Below are 19,332 nucleotides of genomic sequence, written 5' to 3'. Positions count from 1 at the left end.
TTAGTCCGCGTTCCGTGGCGGGCTTGGCGATTGGACGCCGGTGCTGTCAGCCGCGCGCGGACCGGGGCGGGGCGGGCGGTGCCCTGGGCTGGGCTAGGGGCCGGGTGCGGGGCCGCGGGCCGAGAGACTGAGGCGGCGTCATGTCCTCCGAGGTGTCCGCGCGCCGCGACGCCAAGAAGCTGGTGCGCTCCCCTAGCGGCCTGCGCATGGTGCCCGAGCACCGCGCCTTCGGAAGCCCGTTCGGCCTGGAGGAGCCGCAGTGGGTCCCGGACAAGGAGGTGGGTGGCCGTCGCCCTGGCCCGCGCCTCCGACCCCCCCCGCCGCCCCGGCCCGGCCTCGCGGGCTTCTGGGCTCCTGCGGCGCCCCCTCCGCCTCCGGGCGACCCCTTCCCCAGCCGGCCCCCGCCCCACTCTCCCCCAGGTTGGCCGCGTCCCCGGGCCGCCGCCTCAGGCTCCTGCGCCCGCGGGGAGGGCGGGAGGCGCGCGGGGTCCAGGTGCGGGGATTCCGGGAGGGCAGGAGGCCCTGCACCTGCCCAGGGCGGGCGCCGGGAGGCGGGGTGCGGGGCGCAGGGCGCGGGCTGGCTCCGGGGGTGGGTGCGGCCCTGCCCGAGGCCGGTTTGTGCTGGGCTGGCGCGTGTGGACGGCGTCCGGAGAGCCGGGGCTCGCTCCCGAGAAAGTGGAAGGCGGCGCGTGTTCCTCGCAGGCTCGGCGGGGAGGGGGCGTGCTGTCCGCCGAAGCGCTGGAGCCGGCGGCCCCGCAGGGGTCCCGCCGGGGAATCGGGGGAGGCGTCGGTGCCTTGGGCGGGTGGCGGGTTCCGAAGCCATCTGCTGCTCAGAAGCCGGGCCGGGAGGAGGGCCAGGACCCACTCTGCGGGCCAGGCTGCCCCCACTTCCCCTTCGTCTACACCACCCTCCACCTCGGAAGTGAGATCGCAGTCTCCCACTGGACAGTTTGAAGGAGACTGCAGATCTGCACCCGTTTCCCTTAGGCCCAGACACGGCGGGAGTTGCCCAGGCCACTCCTGCAGCAATTGGGGCGGGGGGGTGGGGTCCCTGAGCCAGGCCGTGCCCTGGGCCTCCCGCGGGGTTCCCTGTGACCTGATTGGAGGTGTCTTTGCCTCACACCAGACCGTTGGCCAGCTAGGAAGGCCCTGAGTGCATTTAATCCCACTAGCTGTGCGTTAACAGGTGTGTCCAGTTTCTGTTCTGTGGATTTTACCACGATAAAAAAAAATTGGGGGCGAAAGATAATTTTTGTAATATGACTTTCATGCTTAACACCTGTTACAGATTCGTTTAATTCCCTCAGTGAGAGAACTAAGCAGACGTTGGAACTAGGTTCAAGAAATCAAAGTAGCACTAATTGCGTTCATTGAAGCTTGGTCGGAGGCCTGGTGGGGGCGGTGGGCGGCCACAGAGCCTCGGGGACAGGACGGAATTTGAGTGACTCGGGAAGTGTCTCAGCATCTACAGTGTATGCGAGCGTGTCCTGGAGAGTTGAGACCAGTGCTGCTCACCTCTCCCCAGTATCACCACCCTAAGGAGTCTTTTTAGACACTTCCCCCTAATCATCCGCCTATGACATCTTTTTTGAATTTTACTTTTAAATTGACAAGTGAAAATTGTATGTATTTATGGCGTAATGAACTCTTAATAGCACAGAAATACTCCACATCTGTCTGAACCATATGGAGCACGTGAGAAAGTGTGGCCGAGACGAGGCAGAAGTTTCCAGCAAAGCACAATTTCTTTCTCCCTACTGTACACATGCACTGATCTTACAGTTCTGTTTTTTAGTTAACCACTGTGTTCCCCTCCTTCATTCTCTCTTCCAGAGCCCTTTTGGTATCAGCATTTTGGTTTAGCATTTTCCCCCACCTTTCTTTGTGACCTCTGCTGAGGCACTGGAAGTCCCGCGGTGACTTCCGACTGAGTGGAGTTGAAACACTTGAGTCAAGGTGGTACCCCTCGTGGAAAAGAAGATTCCTTCCCACGGTGACGTGGTGGCAGGATGCCTCTCCAGAGCCCCCCGCCATGTTTGGATGATGAATTGGGATCTGAGCAGCTGAAGAAGGTCCTAGCATTGGGCGGGCTTGGGGGACAGAGAAACCATTCTAGTGAAGATGGACTTTGTCTTTGAGTTTTGTGTTGTGAATTCTATTGGAGCGTGGTCTTACAGGCCAGAAGTGACCGAAGACAGCGTTCTGGAGGAACTTAGAACGGGGCAGTGAGGGCTGGAAGATTTGGAATGAAGTCCAGCTTTAGTTGCAATAGCTCGAGGGGACACGTACTGTAACAGTCGCCTGGCAGGCATGTGGTGGTGCTGAAGAGGACACTGAGCCACGCTGTGCTGGCTGCGTGCTTGGGGCTGCTGAGGTTGATTGTCGGGAGGTGACTCAAATGTGCAGATAACCCATTGTGGGAAATAGGTTTCCTTGTGGTGGTTCATCATGGGGAGAGGAGAATTTGGTAGAACTTGGCAGGTGGGTAACATTGTCCTTGGCTTGGTGGCCGTGTGCCGATTGGCATCATTGTCATATCTGTAAACGCGTTGATCTATTTTCATTCTGGCTCTGTCCTTAGCCAGGGGAGTCTGAGTCCAGCCCATTGCACAGCTCCGGAATACCAGGTGCCTGACCTGGGCCGGTTTATCAGTTTGGGCCCATGAGGGTTATCCCTTTAAAATGCTGCAAACCCCCCTGGGAAATGTGTGTCTTTCTTAGAGAGGTGGCCTGCAGCTCTCAGATTCTCAAGGAACTCTGATGCAGAACCAGTTGAGAATCGATTCTCCAGTCTGTGCCTCCTCAAGAACCTGTGGGGCAGGGGAGGCAGAGGCGGTGTGTAAAGCTTCGTGCGACACCAGTTTGGATAGAGGTGCTTTGGGGTGTGAAGGAAGCCTCAGATGATCTCTGGGGCTTGTCTGACTCTGCCATCAAATATCCGACACTGACGCAAGGCAGTGGGCCTGGGGGTGGGTGGTCTGGGCGTGCAGCCATCTGGGCTTGTCATAAGCAGCTAAGATCCTGAGTTTTATCCTTAAAATCGTGGCCGCTGTGCACTCCTCCCACCTCCCATCCGTGGCGCTGGCAAAAGCAAGGCCCGCAGCTCCATGCTGGCGGGTTGACACCTTGATGGATACTCTAGATTCAGAACCAGGGAGGAGAGAGCACGTGCGTGTCTGATCACGAGCCTGGACTCGGATGAGGAGAGATCTGAAGTGAGGACTGTTGCTAGAGGCATCTGGGACTGTGCAGCAGGGAGAACAGGGGACCCTGAGTTCTGTGAGGGTCTCACAGGCCAGGCTGGACAGGGCTTTTCTTTTGCAGGAAGGAGTGGCCAAGGCTAGAAAGAATCAACCTGGGGAGGTGGGATGGGCCAGTGGTGGGTCAGGACCTCCAGCAGATCAGAGAGCTGAGGCCAGAATATAAAAATTAGGTGGGCGTGATGGTGTGTGCCTATAATTCCAGCTACTCGGGAGGCTGAAGAAGGAGAATCACTTGAACCCAGGAAGCAGAGGTTGCAGTAAGCTGAGATCGTGCCGCTGCACTCCAGCCTGGGTGACCAAGCGAGACTCTGTCTCAAAAAAAATAAATACACTTTGGGAGGCCGAGACGGGCAGATCATGAGGTCAGGAGATCGAGACCATCCTGGCGAACACTGTGAAACCCCGTCTCTACTAAAAAATACAAAAAAACTAGCCGGGCGAGGTGGCGGGCGCCTGTAGTCCCAGCTACTCGGGAGGCTGAGGCAGGAGAATGGCGTGAACCCGGGAGGCGGAGCTTGCAGTGAGCTGAGATCCGGCCACTGCACTCCAGCCCTAGCGACAGAGTGAGACTCCGTCTCAAAAAAAAAAAAAAATAAATAAATAAATAAAAATAAAAATACAAAAAGTAGTCTGGTGTGGTGGTGTGTGCCTGTATCTCAGCTACTCGGGAGCCTGAGGCAGGAGAATCACTTGAACCGGGAAGAGGCGGTTGCAGTGAGCCGAGATAGTGCCACTGCACTTCAGCCTGGGCGACAGAGCAAGACTCTGTCTCAAAAAAAAAAAAAAAAAAAGAAGTCCAGATAAGGGAATTGTGTTCCAGTTGATCATGAGGAGAATTTCTGGCTAGTGTTTTCTGGGGCAGAGAAAGGGAATTTGGAGGGCCTTGTTGTAGGTAAACAAGGGGACATGGGGACATCTGTGATCTCTGGCTCGTATGGGGAGGGTGGTTCTTGGCGGAAGGCTCTCCCGGCACACTGCAGGGTGGGGGGGGAGGTGGTTCTCGGCGGAAGGCTTTCCCAGCACACCGCAGGGTGGGGGGTTCACAGTTGCTTTCCAGGATCTCAGCGCTTGGGTAAGGCTCACCCTTGGAGGTGCCAGGGGCTGCCAGAGCCTCCTCAGGTGTTTGGGAACCAGCAGCCTCGTGAGATACTGCCAGGGACACCGGCGAGCTTCTTAAGGGTCCCTGTGGCTGGCTAAGATCTTTTTCTTGTTCGAGACGGTGTTGCTGTGTCACCCAGGCTGGAGAGCTTTTACTGATGTTAGGTAAAATTGAGACCTTGAAGCCATGAAAAAGGATTCCCGGGCATCCTGTGGGAGGCCAGGCCGCCTTTAGCGTAGCCCTCCCAGGATGCGATCACCGTGTCTGCACCTGTCACCATCTTCAAACTATCTGACAGCTTAAAATTGTAGAAAACTGATAGTAATGCACATGTTTCTAGTCCCTGAGATGCAAGTAGATTCTGTCCCTCAGAGGTGAAGTTGACATCCTCTGTCCCCCGACCGCGGGGTCTCTGTGAGAGGAGCCAGTTTACAACTCCTGTCTTCCTTCCTCATGGCCTGTATCCATGTCTGCTCTTTGGATCCTCCTTGGAACTGGATTTTTAATCTTAGGGTTCTCTCATTAACTAATGAGTTAAATCTTTGACATGGGTTCCTTTTCTGTTTGTAGGAGTTATGCTCTACCATTTAAACATGATTGTCTTTCACTGAACGTGCATTGATACATGTCTTTAAATTGTTTTTTGATTGATGAGTACTTGGGGGGCTGAGAATTAGTTGACTGTGGGAGCCCCACCAGCCAGTGGGTGACACTTCTCACTGTAGTGTGGGGGCTCAGTGCGTGGTGGGGCCTGACTGTCCTTTGTCACCCCAGTCTCAAAGGGAGGGCAGGCATATGTCCTGAAATTTGGTTCTTTTTATGGTCACTTTTTTTGAACATCCATTTAAACTCCCTAAACTATACTTACAGATGATATTGACATTGAGGGTGGAGGCGCGTTTGGTTTCTTGTGTGCTGTCAAACCCCACTCTTTGCAGGTGGACCGGGTGCCGGTTCTCAGGAGCTGCCCTGTGACCTTCGAGGGGCTGTTGCTGTTGCATTAGAGTGGGGGAGCGGGTCTCGACCTGCAGCTCTCTAAGGAGTTCTGTGCTGGGGTCTGCTCCCACCGTGGAGGAACGATGGGTTTCATGATTTTTCTTTTTTGTTTTGTTTGAGACGGAGTCTCACTGTCGCCCAGGCTGGAGTGCAATGGCGCAATCTCGGCTCACTTCACCCACCGCCTCCCGGGTTCAAGCGATTCTCCTGCCTCAGCCTACCGAGTAGCTGGGACCATAGGCATCCGCCACCACGCCCAGCTAAGTTTTAGGTTCTATTTTGTAGAGACGGGGTCGTGCTATGTTGCTCAGGCTGGTCTGAAACTCCTGAGCTCCAGCAGTCCTGCCACCTGGGCCTCCCGCAGTGCTGAGATTACAGGTGTGGCCACCACGCCCAGCCGGGTTTCTTCTTTCGTTGCTTGCGGCCATCTTGTTACCCACTGGGAAGCTTAGTTTATGGCATCTGCCTTGACCACCTCCGAGCATGTCATGTGGCAGGGTGGGTGTGAGTCAGTTGTTGGTTTACTGGACTAGCAAGGAGTGGACGAGCGCCGAGGGCTCTGACTCCTGTAGGTAGCCAGGGGAAGTGTGTTCCGAAATTTCACTGGGAGCCGTCTACATGCACCTGCTCTGGTCCTCACTCCCTCTTAGCACCACTTCCCTTGAGACAGCTCCTTCTGTGTCCATTCAGCTACCCACCCAGCCTGTGCTGGGCCCTGCAAGGTGGCCGTGGAGGCCTCCTTTAGAAGTGAGTGCCCGCCCCAGAGAGGCCTGGGCGGAGGCTGCCTCTGTGATGCCACTGCACAGGGCACAGAGGGCTCCTGGAGAGCACTTGGGCCCCGCCGTCCATCCCGAGGGGCAGTGTCTGTCCTTAGCGGGCTTATCTGGTTGGCTTGGGCAAGAGGGTCGGGCAGCAGATGGGTGTTTTTAGGGTCACTGCCCGAGCTGACCCTGCCTCACTCTCCCTCTTCGTCTCTGTGTGTTTGTCACAGGCTGCACCTCTGGCCTCGTGGCCCTCACCAAACACCTTTATTATTTATTTATTCATTTTCCTCACTAAACGTCTTGAGGCCTGCTTTATTGGGTTGTTCTTGGAGGTTTTGGTTTCCCCAGCGAATGTGCTGGTTTGAAAGTCTGCCCCAGCCCACCCTGGTGGTGACACATGTGTACCTGGGATGTGACACAGACTGAGAGGCTGGCATTCCAGACACCGCCGGCCACCTACGGTGGAAACGGATGAATCACACTTGGTTTCTGGGCTTTGGTGTATTCTCCCTAGCTCCTAAAATAGCTGTTTCACTGAACATCAGAGCTGCTGGGTCCAATTAAAGGAGGCGCTGGTGGGAGCCTGGTCTGGTGCCCGGCTTGCTGTGCCTGGGCTTCCTTTGTGGAGCGTGCTTATGACGGGGTAGGCATTTGGCAGTAGTTTTACCTTATGTCTTCATCCATTGCTTTATTTCATATTAAATTGCTCTATTGATAATTTTTAAAATTTCTTTCACTAATATAATCAGTAGGAAATTACCTTATTTAAAAATCTATACATCTAAGCTCATTGGTTATTTAGAGTAATAAACTTCTGGATCACTTATATTTTTAAGGGAGCACATCCTAGGTGTGGTCTGTCTCTTTTTTTTTTTTTTTTTTTTTTTTTTGAGACAGAGTCTCACTCTGCTTCCCAGGCTGGAGTGCAGTGATATGAACATGGCTCACTGCAGCCTCGACCTCCTGGGCTCAAACCATCCTCCCAGCTCTGCCTCCCAAGTAGCTGGGACTACAGGTGTGCACCACCACGCCTGGCTGATTTAAAAAAAAAAAATGTTCCTAGAGACAGGGTCTCGCTGTGTTGCCCAGGCTAGTCTTAAACTCCTGGGCTCAAGCGATCCTCCTGCCTCAGACTCCCAAAGTGCTGGGATTACAGGCGTGAGCCACTGCTCCAGCAGTGTGGTCTTATATTTAGAAATTGGCCTTTGAACTTGCCCAAACACAGACGACACAGTAAATGTGAAAAGCAGTCCTCTGTCAGCACCCTCTGCTGAGAATATTGAGAGGATACCCCTCCTGTTGGGCACTGTGAGCCAGGGTCACCACGGAGAGACTGTCAACAGTTCTTCTCACTGGAACCTGGTGATTACGTGGCTTTGTGTTTGCTTAAGCTCAGAGTTAAAACCCCCGTGAAGCTTTCTCTAGCAGATTCTAGTGGATTCTGTGGCCAGTGGATGTCTGGGGTCAGGGAAGGGGCCACCACACAGAGTCAGGGACTGTGCCACTGAACAGCGGGCAGAGCGTTCCGAAACCAACAGGCCCATTGCAGGGCAATGGCAGGGCTGGGCTGCAGCGCAGTCAAGGCGGGGAACAGTCAGACTAGGCCCACAGCCTGTGGGCAGGGAGCCCCTGGCAGAGCTGCAAGCTGGACTTTGTAGATGCTTCCAGAAGGCTGGGGCGGGCCAGACCTGGTTTCTAAGTCCAGGAAGCAGCTTAAAAGCAAAGGGAAACAGAAAAAGGCTGGTCATGGAATCTCCTAAAGCTCAGGACCTGCCTGAGTTGGGGCAGTGGCGACATGGAACTCGGCAGGGATGAGGCCCTCGTGTGGGTCACGAGGGGCCAGTCCTTGCTGCAGAATGGTGTCTGAAGGGCCCCTGATGTGCACCACAACCGGGACCTCTGTCCTCCCCCAGTGAGGCTCCCACACATGAGGCTGTGGACCCCAGAGGACTCCTTCCAGAAGCATCTGCAGAGTCCCAGGACCACCAGACTCTGTTTGGCCAACTAAGCACAGTGGGCACTTGCACCCGATGTGGACTGTCTCTGAGCCCCTGTGGACGGGCTGCAGGCTTCTGCTGCTGCGTGTGTGGGTCCCGCAGGCTGGAGGGAGGCCCTGCCTTTGCAGAGCGCAGGGTGGCGGGGATGCGGTGAGGGTGGCGGCTGTGACGGCACCACATCGGAGCAACTCCTCCGCACCAACATCTTTTGGGGCTCAGAGAAGGGGCTGGACTTCCCAGAGGAGGGGTGCGGGGCAGGGGAGAGTCCCCATGCCTGTGAGGGAGAGAATCAGGGCAGGGTGGTGGAGGATCCATGGCTGGGCCCCCAGACCCCAAGGAGGCTGTGCAGCCACGTCAGAGGCGCTGGAGGATTGGGCGGCCACCAGGTCCCCACCGCGGCTCAGACCCAGGGGCCTGTGTTTCAGAAGGTGCTCGGCCCTGGTGACCCCACAGGCCTTGCCTGCGTTGTTGTGGAATCGGCCGCAGCAGTGTTTGCCGGCCTGGAGTTGGGGCTGGAACAGTGCCATGCGTGTGGGAACAGCTTTCCTACCGAGGGGCCGAGCCCTGTCAGCTGCTTGTCGGTGCCAGCACAGCCCGTCTGTCCTTGATGGAGCTCTGAGGCGGCTCTCATGTTAGATAAGACGTTTGAACTCGTGTGTGGCTTGGTAATGCTGTGGCCACCTCCAGTCTGCCTCCTTTTTGAGACTTCAGGCCCTCAGTTTATGCTCACCAGGTAATTCCTGGTCTCGTGTGGGGGCCCCCTCCTTGCCCCGGAAGGGAAAAGGGGACTTTTCATGGAGCAAAGGTCTTCTCTTACATCTCTTTTGAGTATTATTGTGCTTTTTTTTTTTGAGGCAGAGTCTCGCTCTGTCGCCCAGACTGGAGTGCAGTGGCGCAATCTCGGCTCACTGCAAGCTCCGCCTCCCGGGTTCATGCCATTCTCCTGCCTCAGCCTCCCAAGTAGCTGGGACTACAGGCGCCCGCCACCTCGCCCGGCTAGTTTTTTGTATTTTTAGTAGAGACGGGGTTTCACCATGTTAGCCAGGATGGTCTCGATCTCCTGACCTCGTGATCCGCCCGTCTCGGCCTCCCAAAGTGCTGGGATTACAGGCTTGAGCCACTGCGCCCGGCATATTATTGTGCTTTGAACATGGATGATTCTTGGTCAGTATTCATCCGAGTCCTTAATCATCAGAAGCAAAAAGACCCTCCATCTCTCCCAAGAGGACCTCTTTGAGTCACACCATTCGGTAGCTGGTTCATTTAACCCACACCTGTTTCTAGTTCACCACCCGCCACCTAGGTCTCTGACAGTGAGGACCAAAGTCGGGTGTGCTTGTCACACCAGGCGGCAGCCTCGCTGGGACCTTCTTGTTTCATCCTTACCAAGGGCCCCAGAGCACGAGGGTCTTGTTGTCATGAAGCTGAGGGAGGTGAGGCATCCTGGGTCCCGCAGCCCCCATGTGCTGCTGAAGTGCCTGTTGGGGAGTGGGTGGGCAGCACCGAGGCCCAGCTTTGAAAAATGCTGTACCGGCTCACCAAATCCGCGGACCACCATTTTCATGGCAAAAGTGTCCTTTACTCTGTTAAAAGAATGCACGGTGGCACAGATTTCCTTCAGAGCCAGGTCTGAATGTCTTCCCCTTGGATTGGAGTCCCTGCTGTTAGAGCGGGGGAGCCAGCGGTGATGGCGGCATCCTCATGCTGTGTCAGGGCCCCCCTGCCATCTGGAGTGAGCAGCAGGCAGCCAGGCCAGGACGGAGCCTTCCCAGCTGAGGTTTGGGAGTTCCGTACCTTTGGTGCTGAGGGTGTGTTCACGGTGACGTCGTCCCGTGGTCATGAGGGGGTTCGAGCTAGGAACCCCCTGCAAGTGGTAAATGCATCTGGCTTGCTGTTCTAAGTGGAGGTGGCAGGCACAGCTGGGACCTGGGCCCCTCAGAAGCAGGCTCTGTGGTGGTCGTGCATGAGCAGGCACCTCACTGGGCCGCGCTCCATCTGGGGCTGCTGCAAGAAGCTGGGCTGTGACCAGTCCTGAGGTCTCTGCAGCCCTCACGGGAGCTTGGAGGCCTGGCTGGTTCTTCTAAGGAGTTGGCCGGGTGGCCATGGCTGCCCACAGTGGGGCGTGGCCTCGGGCCTGTGGCCTCTTCAGTGAGGGCCTCCTGGCAGGGGCTCAGAGCGCAGCGTCAGTTGGGGGCTTCAGCATAGACCACCACATGTGTGTCTCTGGGTGCTTGGTAAACGTACCCTGCGCTTTGGTGACAATTTTTTTGTCTAGTCAAGTGAAGCAGTGGAAATTCAAGGAGCATCTTAAATCTGTTTTATTTCTAAGTGATTGATTTCAATTCCACCTTCACCCTTAGACTGACCAAGCATCTGAGGTGCGCAGGCTGCAGAGTGGGGTTCTTTGCCATCTGGCATCTTCCAGGTTGCCCTGCTCTCCTGTGGTGAGGCGTCAAACTTAACCTGTTCCCCACATATGAAAGGCTCTGGCCACCCCACGGCCCATAGGCTTCCCTGCCAGGCTGGAGCTGGGCCCCAAGTCCCTTCTGCCCCAACAGGGGTTATATGCTCCATAGGCCCAGGCGGTGCGCGTTTGTTTGAAACAATTCATAAAGAAGGCGTCTTCTCCACTAGCCTTGGCCAAGCCCTGCCGGTGTGCACCAGGCACCATACTCACAGCTGGGCCGGGCCGTCGCGCCTCCTCTCTCTCCCTCCTGGGCACAGCCGCTCTTGGTGTGATTGCCACAGCTTCGTAAAGAGAATATACTTCTTTATTTTCTTATGGCCACAGTGACCTAACAATGCCCAGCAGATGGCCACAGGGTCTGCGGTCCCCTGGATTTCAGTGGCACCTGGCCATCACTCTGGGACTCTGGGTGTTAAACATGAAATGAGGCCTCCTGAACAGCCCTTAGACAATTTTTTTTTTTTCTTCCTGGAACAGGCTCTCATTCTGTAACCCAGGCTGGAGTTCAGTGGCGTGATTACAGCTCACTGCAACCTCTGCCTCCTGGGCTCAAGTGATCCTCCCACCTCAGCCTCCCAAGTGGCTGGGACTGCAGGTGTGCACCACCACACCAGCTAATTTTGTTTTTTTCTTTTGGTAGTGATGGGGTCTCACCATGTTGCCCAGGCTGGTCACCTGGGCTCAGGTGATCCGCCCACCTCATCCTCTCAAGGTGCTGGGATTACAGACATGAGCCACCGCGCCAAGCCTGTTAGATAATTTCAAGGGTAATTCTGAGGCTCTAGTGAGGCAGCTGAAGAAACTTCAGAGGTGATTCCAACTCAGCAGAAACAGCCCCGCCCTCAGGATGGTTACCTTCTGGCTGCTGTGGTGAGGCAGAGGAGGACGTCTTCCCAGAGGGCATCCCCAGTGCCAGGACAGCACCACCTTGCCATGGGGCTTCAGGCCTGCTGTGACCCCTTGGGGAAAGTAAGCCCCACCTGCCCAGTTCCCAGGTCTTGTGTGGTCAGAATTCCTGGTGGGCCCTGAGCCCAGTCACCTGCCTGTTTCTGTCTGCGTTTGTACATTCTGTGTGCATAGAACTGTCTTTGCCAAGAAAGTCCAGCCACGTGAGCCCTGGCTTGTGCGTCTCGGACTTCTCTGCGCCTGGATCCTCCAGTTGAGGAAGCATCTTCAGGGAGTCCCCAGGTCTGACGTGCGTCCCTGTGACACACACCAGCCTGTGTGTGCTTCAGCTGCTTCCAGGGGTTCCTTCACAGGCGGGGGTCAGGGCACGCACGCCAGGACTCCAAGTAAAGAACCAGAATAATAAGCTTTATGTCTCAGATACTGGACTTTTGCCGGCTGGCGCGCAGCCCCGGAATCAGCAGGTCCCCATGCCCGCCTCGTTTGTGAAGTGGGTGCTAGCACAGCCTTCCCTAGTTTAGGGGTTTAGGTTGGCTCCTGCTGTGGATTTCCTCATCTCTTCATGGCGTTGCTCTTTGGTTCCAGTAACAGGACCAGGGCCAAAAAGGTGTTGCTAAGGTGAACTGCTGTTGGGTCCAGTATGGAGGGACCTGAAATGCCGGGATGCACACTCTGCTGCGAGACAGTCAAACCCCAAGCCCACCTCAGGCCCAGACCCCATGGGTACGCTGGGTGCATCTCCTGTAGGCCTCGGAGCAACCTGCACCCCACTGCATCGGCTCTGGAGCCTGGGCACAGGCGACCAGTCCACCGTCCTGCGTCACAAGCCTGCCTGCCTCAGGCCACTTGGGTGCCGGGGGAGGTAGCAGGGCCCAGCTTTCTCAGCAGCCCGGGGTCCTGCCCCAGCGATGTGGTGAGTGACCAAGCTGGGTTTTAACGCTTTGTCGTCTCTTTCCTAGTGTCGGAGATGTATGCAGTGTGACGCCAAGTTTGACTTTCTCACCAGAAAGGTGAGCTGAGGCTGCTGAGTGGGGGTGGTGGGAAGAGGGGAGGGGCCCCAACAGGACAGCTGCCCCTTCTGGCAGGGGACGGATGTCATCTTGTGGCTCGTTTTTTGTTTGTTTGTTTTCTGAGGCGGAGTTTTGCTCTTGTCGCCCAGGCTGGAGTGTAGTGAGTGGCTCCATCTCGGCTCACTGCAACCTCTGCCTCTCGGGTTCAAGGGATTCTCCTGCCTCAGCCTCCTGAGTAGCTGGGATTGCAGGCACCCACCACCACGCCGGGCTAAATTTTGTATTTTTAGTAGAGATGGGGTTTCACCATGTTGGCCAGGCTGGTCTAGAACTCCTGACCTCAGATGATCCACCTACCTCAGCCTCCCAAAGTGCTGGCATTACAGGTGTGAGCCACCGCACACAGCCATTATGGCTCGTTTTGAGTGTCAGCCATGCCCTGTTGCTGTGGAAAGTGACTGGGCTGATTCTGCTGGATGCCATGGGGTGGGGATGCAGCTTGCCAGGCCTGTGCACCTACCTCTTACCCTGCCCTGTCCTGCTTTGCCCTCGCGAAGTGTCTTGCCCCTAATGTGTGCCCAGCTCATGGCGCCCCGAGGCCCGAGGGCGTCCTAAGCAGTGGGACTTGCGTAGTTGAAAGAGCGAGCTGAAAAACAGCCATTTTGATCCACGATTTTGAAAAAAGGGCCTCATTTCCCAGGTGAGGCGAAGCCCTGCTGTGTGGTGGGGAGCCCAGGGGCCGGCGTCAGGAGGTGCGCCTGTGCAGGGGCCAGCACGGGGGCCTCGCATTTAGGCGCGGCCCGGGCAGTGCCAGGCCAGCAGGGTCCGCACCCGAGGCCGCTTGTCCCCTGCCCCCCCTCACTGCCAATCCTCCCGCATCTGCCCAGCACCACTGTCGCCGCTGCGGGAAGTGCTTCTGCGACAGGTGCTGCAGCCAGAAGGTGCCGCTGCGGCGCATGTGCTTTGTGGACCCGGTGCGGCAGTGCGCGGAGTGCGCCCTGGTGTCCCACAAGGAGGCGGAGTTCTACGACAAGCAGCTCAAAGTGCTGCTGAGCGGTAAGGACGGGTCCTGCAGGCGTGCGCGCCGCCAGCCGGCTCCTCGTGTCTGGCGATGCTGTGGGCTGTGCACAGGGCGCTCTGCTTCTCTTGGACGTTCTCTCGCCTTCCCTCCCTTCCCTGTTTTCTTCTGAATTCGTTTAGAAGCAGTTACAGAGCCTTCCCTTGTCTTCAGAGATGGAATGTCACCTAAAATGTTGGTGCTGACTCCGCTGGGCACGTCCATCAGGTGGGAGGGGAGGCCCTGGGCCCAGGCAGCACCTTCCCCCAGGTGGAACCCGGCGCCGGCGCTCGGGCCTTTGCGACCACCGGGGCTCCTCGATGAGGGTCCATAGACCTTTGCCCGGTAGCACCTGCAGACTCGGTTTTGAGCCATCTCTGGGGACCTGGTGTGGGAGAAGGGCGTTCTCCGGGGGCATATGTTGTGCCTTCCTGGAATTTCTGAGCAGCGCCTTCTCCCCACTGCCCGCCCACCTCTGGCCACTGCCGTCCCAGCCTCCTGTCCCCAGCTTGCCCGCCATGGGGTCTGGGACCACCTGCCTTCCTGCCCACAGCTCCGTCCTGTGTGAAACGGGCATGGTCCCTGGCTGGACAGTGGGCTTTGTCGTGCTTCCTTTCTGCTGTCTTGGTCCTGCCAGCTCTTAGGACCCGCGAGCAGAGGGGTTTATTGTTCTTTGATCTGGATCGTGGTGATGGATTCCCTGCATCCTTTGAAGGATGTAAAAAAATTTCTAGGAGCTTTGTAAGCAAGCAGAACCTGTTTAGAGCAGCACCTTTTTGTTTACCTCTTAAACCCTTGATCCATGACTGCCTTTTTGCTCAGCTGAAGGCTCCTTAGAACAAAGCTGTGGTTTGTTTCTTGACGTTTTCACCTGTCCTCTGTGCGTGCGTCTCCTACTGGTACTCGTGGGAAGGGTTAGGTGGAAAAGCAGCAGGCCCTGTTCTCACGTTTGCTTTTGTGTTCCCAAGGAGCCACCTTCCTCGTCACGTTTGGAAACTCAGAGAAACCCGAAACTATGATTTGTCGTCTTTCCAATAACCAGAGGTAAGAGCCAGATCCTGCTTGGCACGGGGTAGCATTGTCACAGACTGGGAGCCTCGGTGGCACTGAGCCTGAAAGTGACCCGATTTGGACACTTTTATTTGATGTAGATACTTGTTTCTGGATGGAGACAGCCACTATGAAATCGAAATTGTGCACATTTCCACCGTGCAGCTCCTCACAGAAGGCTTCCCTCCTGGAGGTAAATGCCAGCACGTCCTTTCCTAAGCCAGGAGGGTTTGGTGCCATGCATGGGTGACAAGAGGAGCGTCCACTTTTGGGATCGGGCAGCCACCCTGAGGAACGGGGTCTGCTGGGTCTCCAGGATAGCCTGCCTTTCCTCTTTGGGGGGCGTGTATTTACTCAGTGGCTTTAGAACTCGCCAGGTGAGTGGAGACTGAAACCGTAAGACAACAAAGGGAAATTCGCCTCAGCATGTTTTAATGATTTCCTCTGCTCTAAGTGCTGTAATGGATCATTCTGTTTATTGTTGGACTCAAACCAAGGATAAAGCCCCAAATGCGATAACTGAGATCCCCAGAAAGGTCTGAGTGGTGGCTCACCGGGAGCCAGCACTTCAGCCCTCCTCCTGCAGGCGTCTGTGCAGACCAAACGCCTGGTGCGTTTCCTGGTGAGCTTCGGCCCAGCCTGGGCCTCTCCACTAAACTCCGCTGACGGGGAGCTCGCATCCTGTTATCTGCAAACTGTGCTGACAGATGCGCGTGCCGTAACCCATGTCGCTTTCCTTCCGTTCTCTCACCGGCTCTTGGGTGCTCCTTCTCGCCACTGCCTGCCCACCTTCTTGCCATAGAAAAAGACATTCACGCTTACACCAGCCTCCTGGGGAGCCAGCCTGCCTCTGAAGGTCAGCCTCTTCCTCCTTGCCGGGGCTCCCTGCATGCAGCGGGCCCGTTCCTCCCCTCGCCACCTGGCTTCTGTCCACGGGGTGGTCTGTGCCAAGGTTCTTTGTGAAACCTGAATTCACTTCTTTTGGTTGACTTAAGAGAGATGTTGGGTCTGGTACGTGGGTTTATAAAGCATAAATGAAGATACCGCAGCAGATGTACTTTCTCAGTTCTGTCTGGGGGGAGGGTTACCCAGCAGTTGACAGCTCTGTCAGTACCTGCCAGCCCTGAACTGGCTGAGGCCAGGGGGCATGGGTGCTCACGGGGGCTCACCTGCCCTCGGGAGCCTCTCCCAACTAACTTTGCCCTTCCCACTGAGGCCTGGCGCTCCCCAGCTCAATGTGGCCTCCTGGGACCCCTAACTCTCCTGGCACTTCTGTCAGCCTCCTGAATGATGAGGTGAGATGCCCAGGCCAGTGTTTTGCCACCTCTGTCCTGAGCTCAGGGACGTGTTTGGAGCCGGGATGGTGTCAAGCTGGTTGCCTTGAGCAGGCTGCACGGTATAGACGCCCAGGTGCGAAGGGTAGGGTCTGGAGAAGCGGGGGTCACCCCAAGCACCCCTCTCTGCCTGCCTCCTCCTGGGGAGCCTGAGGCTCAGATGAAGGCCAGTGCTTAGGGGCATCCAGTACTCCTGAGGCCGGGGGAATAGAGCCTCCAGGACTGCTCTCCTGGGCAGACCCTCCCCAGGGCTTCTAGCACTGTGTCCCCTTTGTGGTGGCTTGTGGGGGTGCAGTGAGTCCCACTCTGTGCAGTCTCAGTAGAACCCTTCAGACCCCAGCACCGTCTTCCAGTGGGGGCGGGGACAGTAGTAACAGTCTCCTGACCTGATGGCAGCCAAGGAGCCGCCTGTCAGCCTGGGCCCTGTAGGGCAGGCCACACACTCATTCTTTCACGGCCAGATAGTAAACCTTTGCCAGCCACATGTGCTATGGTCAGGTGGAGGCAGCTGCAGAAGACAGGGTGACAGACGGCCATGGCTATGGTCCAGTGGTGCTTTATCAAGCAAACGCAGGCAGTGGACAGAGCCATGATCACCCTGCTCTAGAGGCCAGGCAGGACGTTACACTGATAATAGGCAGGGTTCCCCAGTGTTGGGGCTGGGTGGGTGTGCCCTAACCATAGAACCAGGCTTATGAAAATGTGGTTCCAGAGGCCCGGCATGGTGGGGGCCTGTAACCCCAGCACTTTGGGAGGCTGAGGCGAGCGGATCACCTGAGGTCAGGAGTTGGAGACCATCCTGGCCAACATGGTGAAACCCTCTGTCTACTAAAAATATAAAAATTAGCCAGGCATGGTGGCAGGCACCTGTAGTCTTAGCTACTTGGGAGGCTGAGGCAGGAGAATCGCTTGAACCCAGGAGGCAGAGATTGCAGTGAGCCAAGATCCCACCACTGCACTCCAGCCTGGGTGACAGAGACTCCAAAAAAAAAAAAAAAAAAGATAAAAAGCCAGGCACGGTGATGCACGCCTATAATCCTAGCACTTTGGGAGGCCCAGCTGGGCACCTGAGATCGGGAGTTTGAGACCATCCTGACCAACACAGAGAAACCCTCTCTCTCCTAAAACTACAAAAAATAAAAAATAAAAAAAAAAGCTGGGCGTGGTGGCACACGCCTATAGTCCCAGCTACTCAGGAGGCTGAGGCAGGAGAATTGCTTGAACCCGGGAGGTGGAGGGTGCAGTGAGCCAAGATCGTGCCACTGCACTCCAGCCTGGGGGCAACAAGAACAAAAACTGTGTCGCGGGGACGGGAGAGGGGAGAAAGGAAAAGTGTGGTTCCGGGGCCTCCGGCGCCTCCAGCTGCAGCCTTGACGCCCACTCCACCAACCGGCGGAAGAGCCGGCCCTGGGTGCTGATAGGGGGATGTGTGTCTGATGGAGGGGTCTCCCGAGAGGTCAGCGATGGCTCACGATGGGGTTTCCCTCCCAAGTCATTAAGTTCATGGGAGGCTGCATCCCATGGGTCTCTTTCAACACCAGCCCTGCCTGAAGAGTCGCTCTCTTGAGCGAGCGGTTCACTGTTGGAGCAAGTGCTGGAATTGAGTCATTGTCACTGGATCAGCTGGTCACTGCCCAAAGACGGGGAGCCTGGGTCCCAGAGACCAGTCCCCAACATGGGTGCTAGGTCTGGGGAGATGGCCCGTGACCAGGCTGGGGTGGCATTTCCCTGGCACTGGGCCTTTGTACTGACACTCCCCTCTGTGCTGGCCCTGCTTCTCAGAGGCTGAGGCCTCCGACTCCTGGGTGTGAGGCCAGCTGTGACCCTGACCATCTGCTTGGCCTGTCGGTGGCCAGGGCACTCTCGAGGTGGCCTCCACTTTTCCCCCAGCCCTGGGTGCAGGTCGCACCTCTGCAGGAGCCAGTCTTGTCTGGGGGTTCTCTGAAGGCAGGAACCCTCACAGGCCAGGGCACAGCAGCACCTCAATTAGTGGAGAAGGAGGCCTCTCGTGGTGACGTGGCTCTGGTGGTTTGTCCCCAGCCCTGGGGCACCTGGCTGAGTGTCTTCGACCCTCTCCCACCTACCCTGTGAGCTTGGGGGTCTCCCTTCAGAGGCCTGAGATGGTGTTCCCTGGGTGCTCCTGAGCACCACTCCTCACCGCCAGGCTACTCTTGGGAGCAGCACAAGGTTAGGAAGGTGTCCTGGCCACCACCACCTTGGGGCTGGTGGCCACCTGGGCACTCAGGGTCTCCTTTGGGCCGTCTTACCTCGTCTCCCTCCTCCAGGAGGCAACGCACGGGCCACAGGCATGTTCCTGCAGTATACAGTGCCGGGGACGGAGGGTGTGACCCAGCTGAAGCTGACAGCGGTGGAGGACGCGAATGTGGGCAGGAGGCAGGCGGTGGCGTGGCTAGTGGCCATGCACAAGGTACCTGAGCCCAGGCCAGGGAGGCTGGGCCTTTTGGCTTAGAGCAAAAGCTTGCCTTTCCCAGAGGAAGCTGTGTCCTGCCATTTGACCCCCATCCCCACGATCTGTTCCCCCTCGGCTGGGGTGCCCACGCCATCTCCCCTCAAATGCACACAGGCTTGGCTCCACCAGGCACAGGACCAAGCAGGTCTCACTGTGTTGATCTTGTCTGATCTGCAGGCCGCAAAGCTCCTCTACGAATCTCGGGACCAGTAACTCTGCGTGGGTCTGAGCTTGGAGTACATGTGGTCACCAGGACTGAGTCGCTTGGAACAGCAGAGCCTGCCCCTTGCACACCACAGGGATTAATCCTGCTTGTGCTGGGAAATGCAACTCATGTATTTGGAGAAACAGAAGTGTTCACTTATCTAGTGCAATATGTTCACAGTTGATTAATGCTTTAAACAGCTTGTTTTAGAATTTGTGTATTGTCAATACTTAATTGGGGATGGGAGAGACTGAGCTACACTACTGCTGAACTATTTTTAGCATAATATATACTGTTTTTATGAGTTCCCAGGTTTACTAGAAGGTTCTGGCCCATCGATATTCATTTCATGTAACTCTTCCACAGAACCAGTTTGGGTAGGAGGAACTCAGGCTTCTGATCTGCAGTAGAGCCTGCTCGCCTCTAATAGCCAGTTTACAGCACTTGCCTTAGCCTGTTTTACAGACTGTCCACTTACCTTATCACTAATTCTGGGCTTTTGGGCTGTGAGTGATCCTTTGATACTTCACTAAGGGGAACGTGGGGGCCTTGTGTTTTGTACTTTTCACTCACTATTTCACTTTATTAAGATGACTGTACAGCAATTTGTATATAAAGCTTATGATTAAAACCTATTTTGAACATATGGACAAGGCCTCGCCTTCCTGTGTCCAGATCACCTGAACCCTCGTGCCGCAGCGCAGTCTGGCTCCA

The 19,332-nt window shown here is 56.3% G+C and overlaps 1 protein-coding gene across 3 annotated transcripts; it reads left to right on the top strand.

Moving 5' to 3' along the window:
• The first annotated feature begins 33 nt into the window (after window positions 1-33).
• On the top strand, window positions 34-19,264 carry ZFYVE21 (zinc finger FYVE-type containing 21). 3 transcript variants are annotated; one of them, XM_033191122.1, is made up of 8 exons: window positions 34-278; window positions 12,452-12,502; window positions 13,390-13,558; window positions 14,528-14,603; window positions 14,711-14,802; window positions 15,412-15,465; window positions 18,229-18,371; window positions 18,591-19,264. In XM_033191122.1, the coding sequence occupies exons 1-8, from the start codon at window positions 141-143 to the stop codon at window positions 18,624-18,626; spliced, it is 759 nt and encodes a 252-aa protein (XP_033047013.1). In that variant the 5' UTR covers window positions 34-140; the 3' UTR covers window positions 18,627-19,264. The 3 variants fall into 3 exon arrangements, with proteins under 3 accessions (XP_033047013.1, XP_033047015.1, XP_033047014.1); XM_033191124.1 differs by lacking the exon at window positions 15,412-15,465; XM_033191123.1 differs by lacking the exons at window positions 15,412-15,465; window positions 18,229-18,371.
• The last annotated feature ends 68 nt before the right edge of the window (window positions 19,265-19,332 follow it).

The sequence above is a fragment of the Trachypithecus francoisi genome, unplaced genomic scaffold, assembly GCF_009764315.1.
Source record: "Trachypithecus francoisi isolate TF-2019V2 unplaced genomic scaffold, Tfra_2.0 Lachesis_group3, whole genome shotgun sequence".
NCBI classification, from domain to species: domain Eukaryota; kingdom Metazoa; phylum Chordata; class Mammalia; order Primates; family Cercopithecidae; genus Trachypithecus; species Trachypithecus francoisi.
The sequence above is the reverse complement of the archived record's forward strand: the minus strand, read 5'-3'. Positions and strand labels throughout refer to the sequence as shown.

Bases quoted from the DNA above. Each gene is read 5' to 3' on its own strand.
- ZFYVE21 (XM_033191122.1), top strand. From the start codon at position 141: ATGTCCTCCGAGGTGTCCGCGCGCCGCGACGCCAAGAAGCTGGTGCGC. The intron at 13,559-14,527 runs GTAAGGACGGGT...TGTGTTCCCAAG, and splicing joins GCTCAAAGTGCTGCTGAGCG to GAGCCACCTTCCTCGTCACG. The intron at 15,466-18,228 runs GTCAGCCTCTTC...TCCCTCCTCCAG, and splicing joins GAGCCAGCCTGCCTCTGAAG to GAGGCAACGCACGGGCCACA.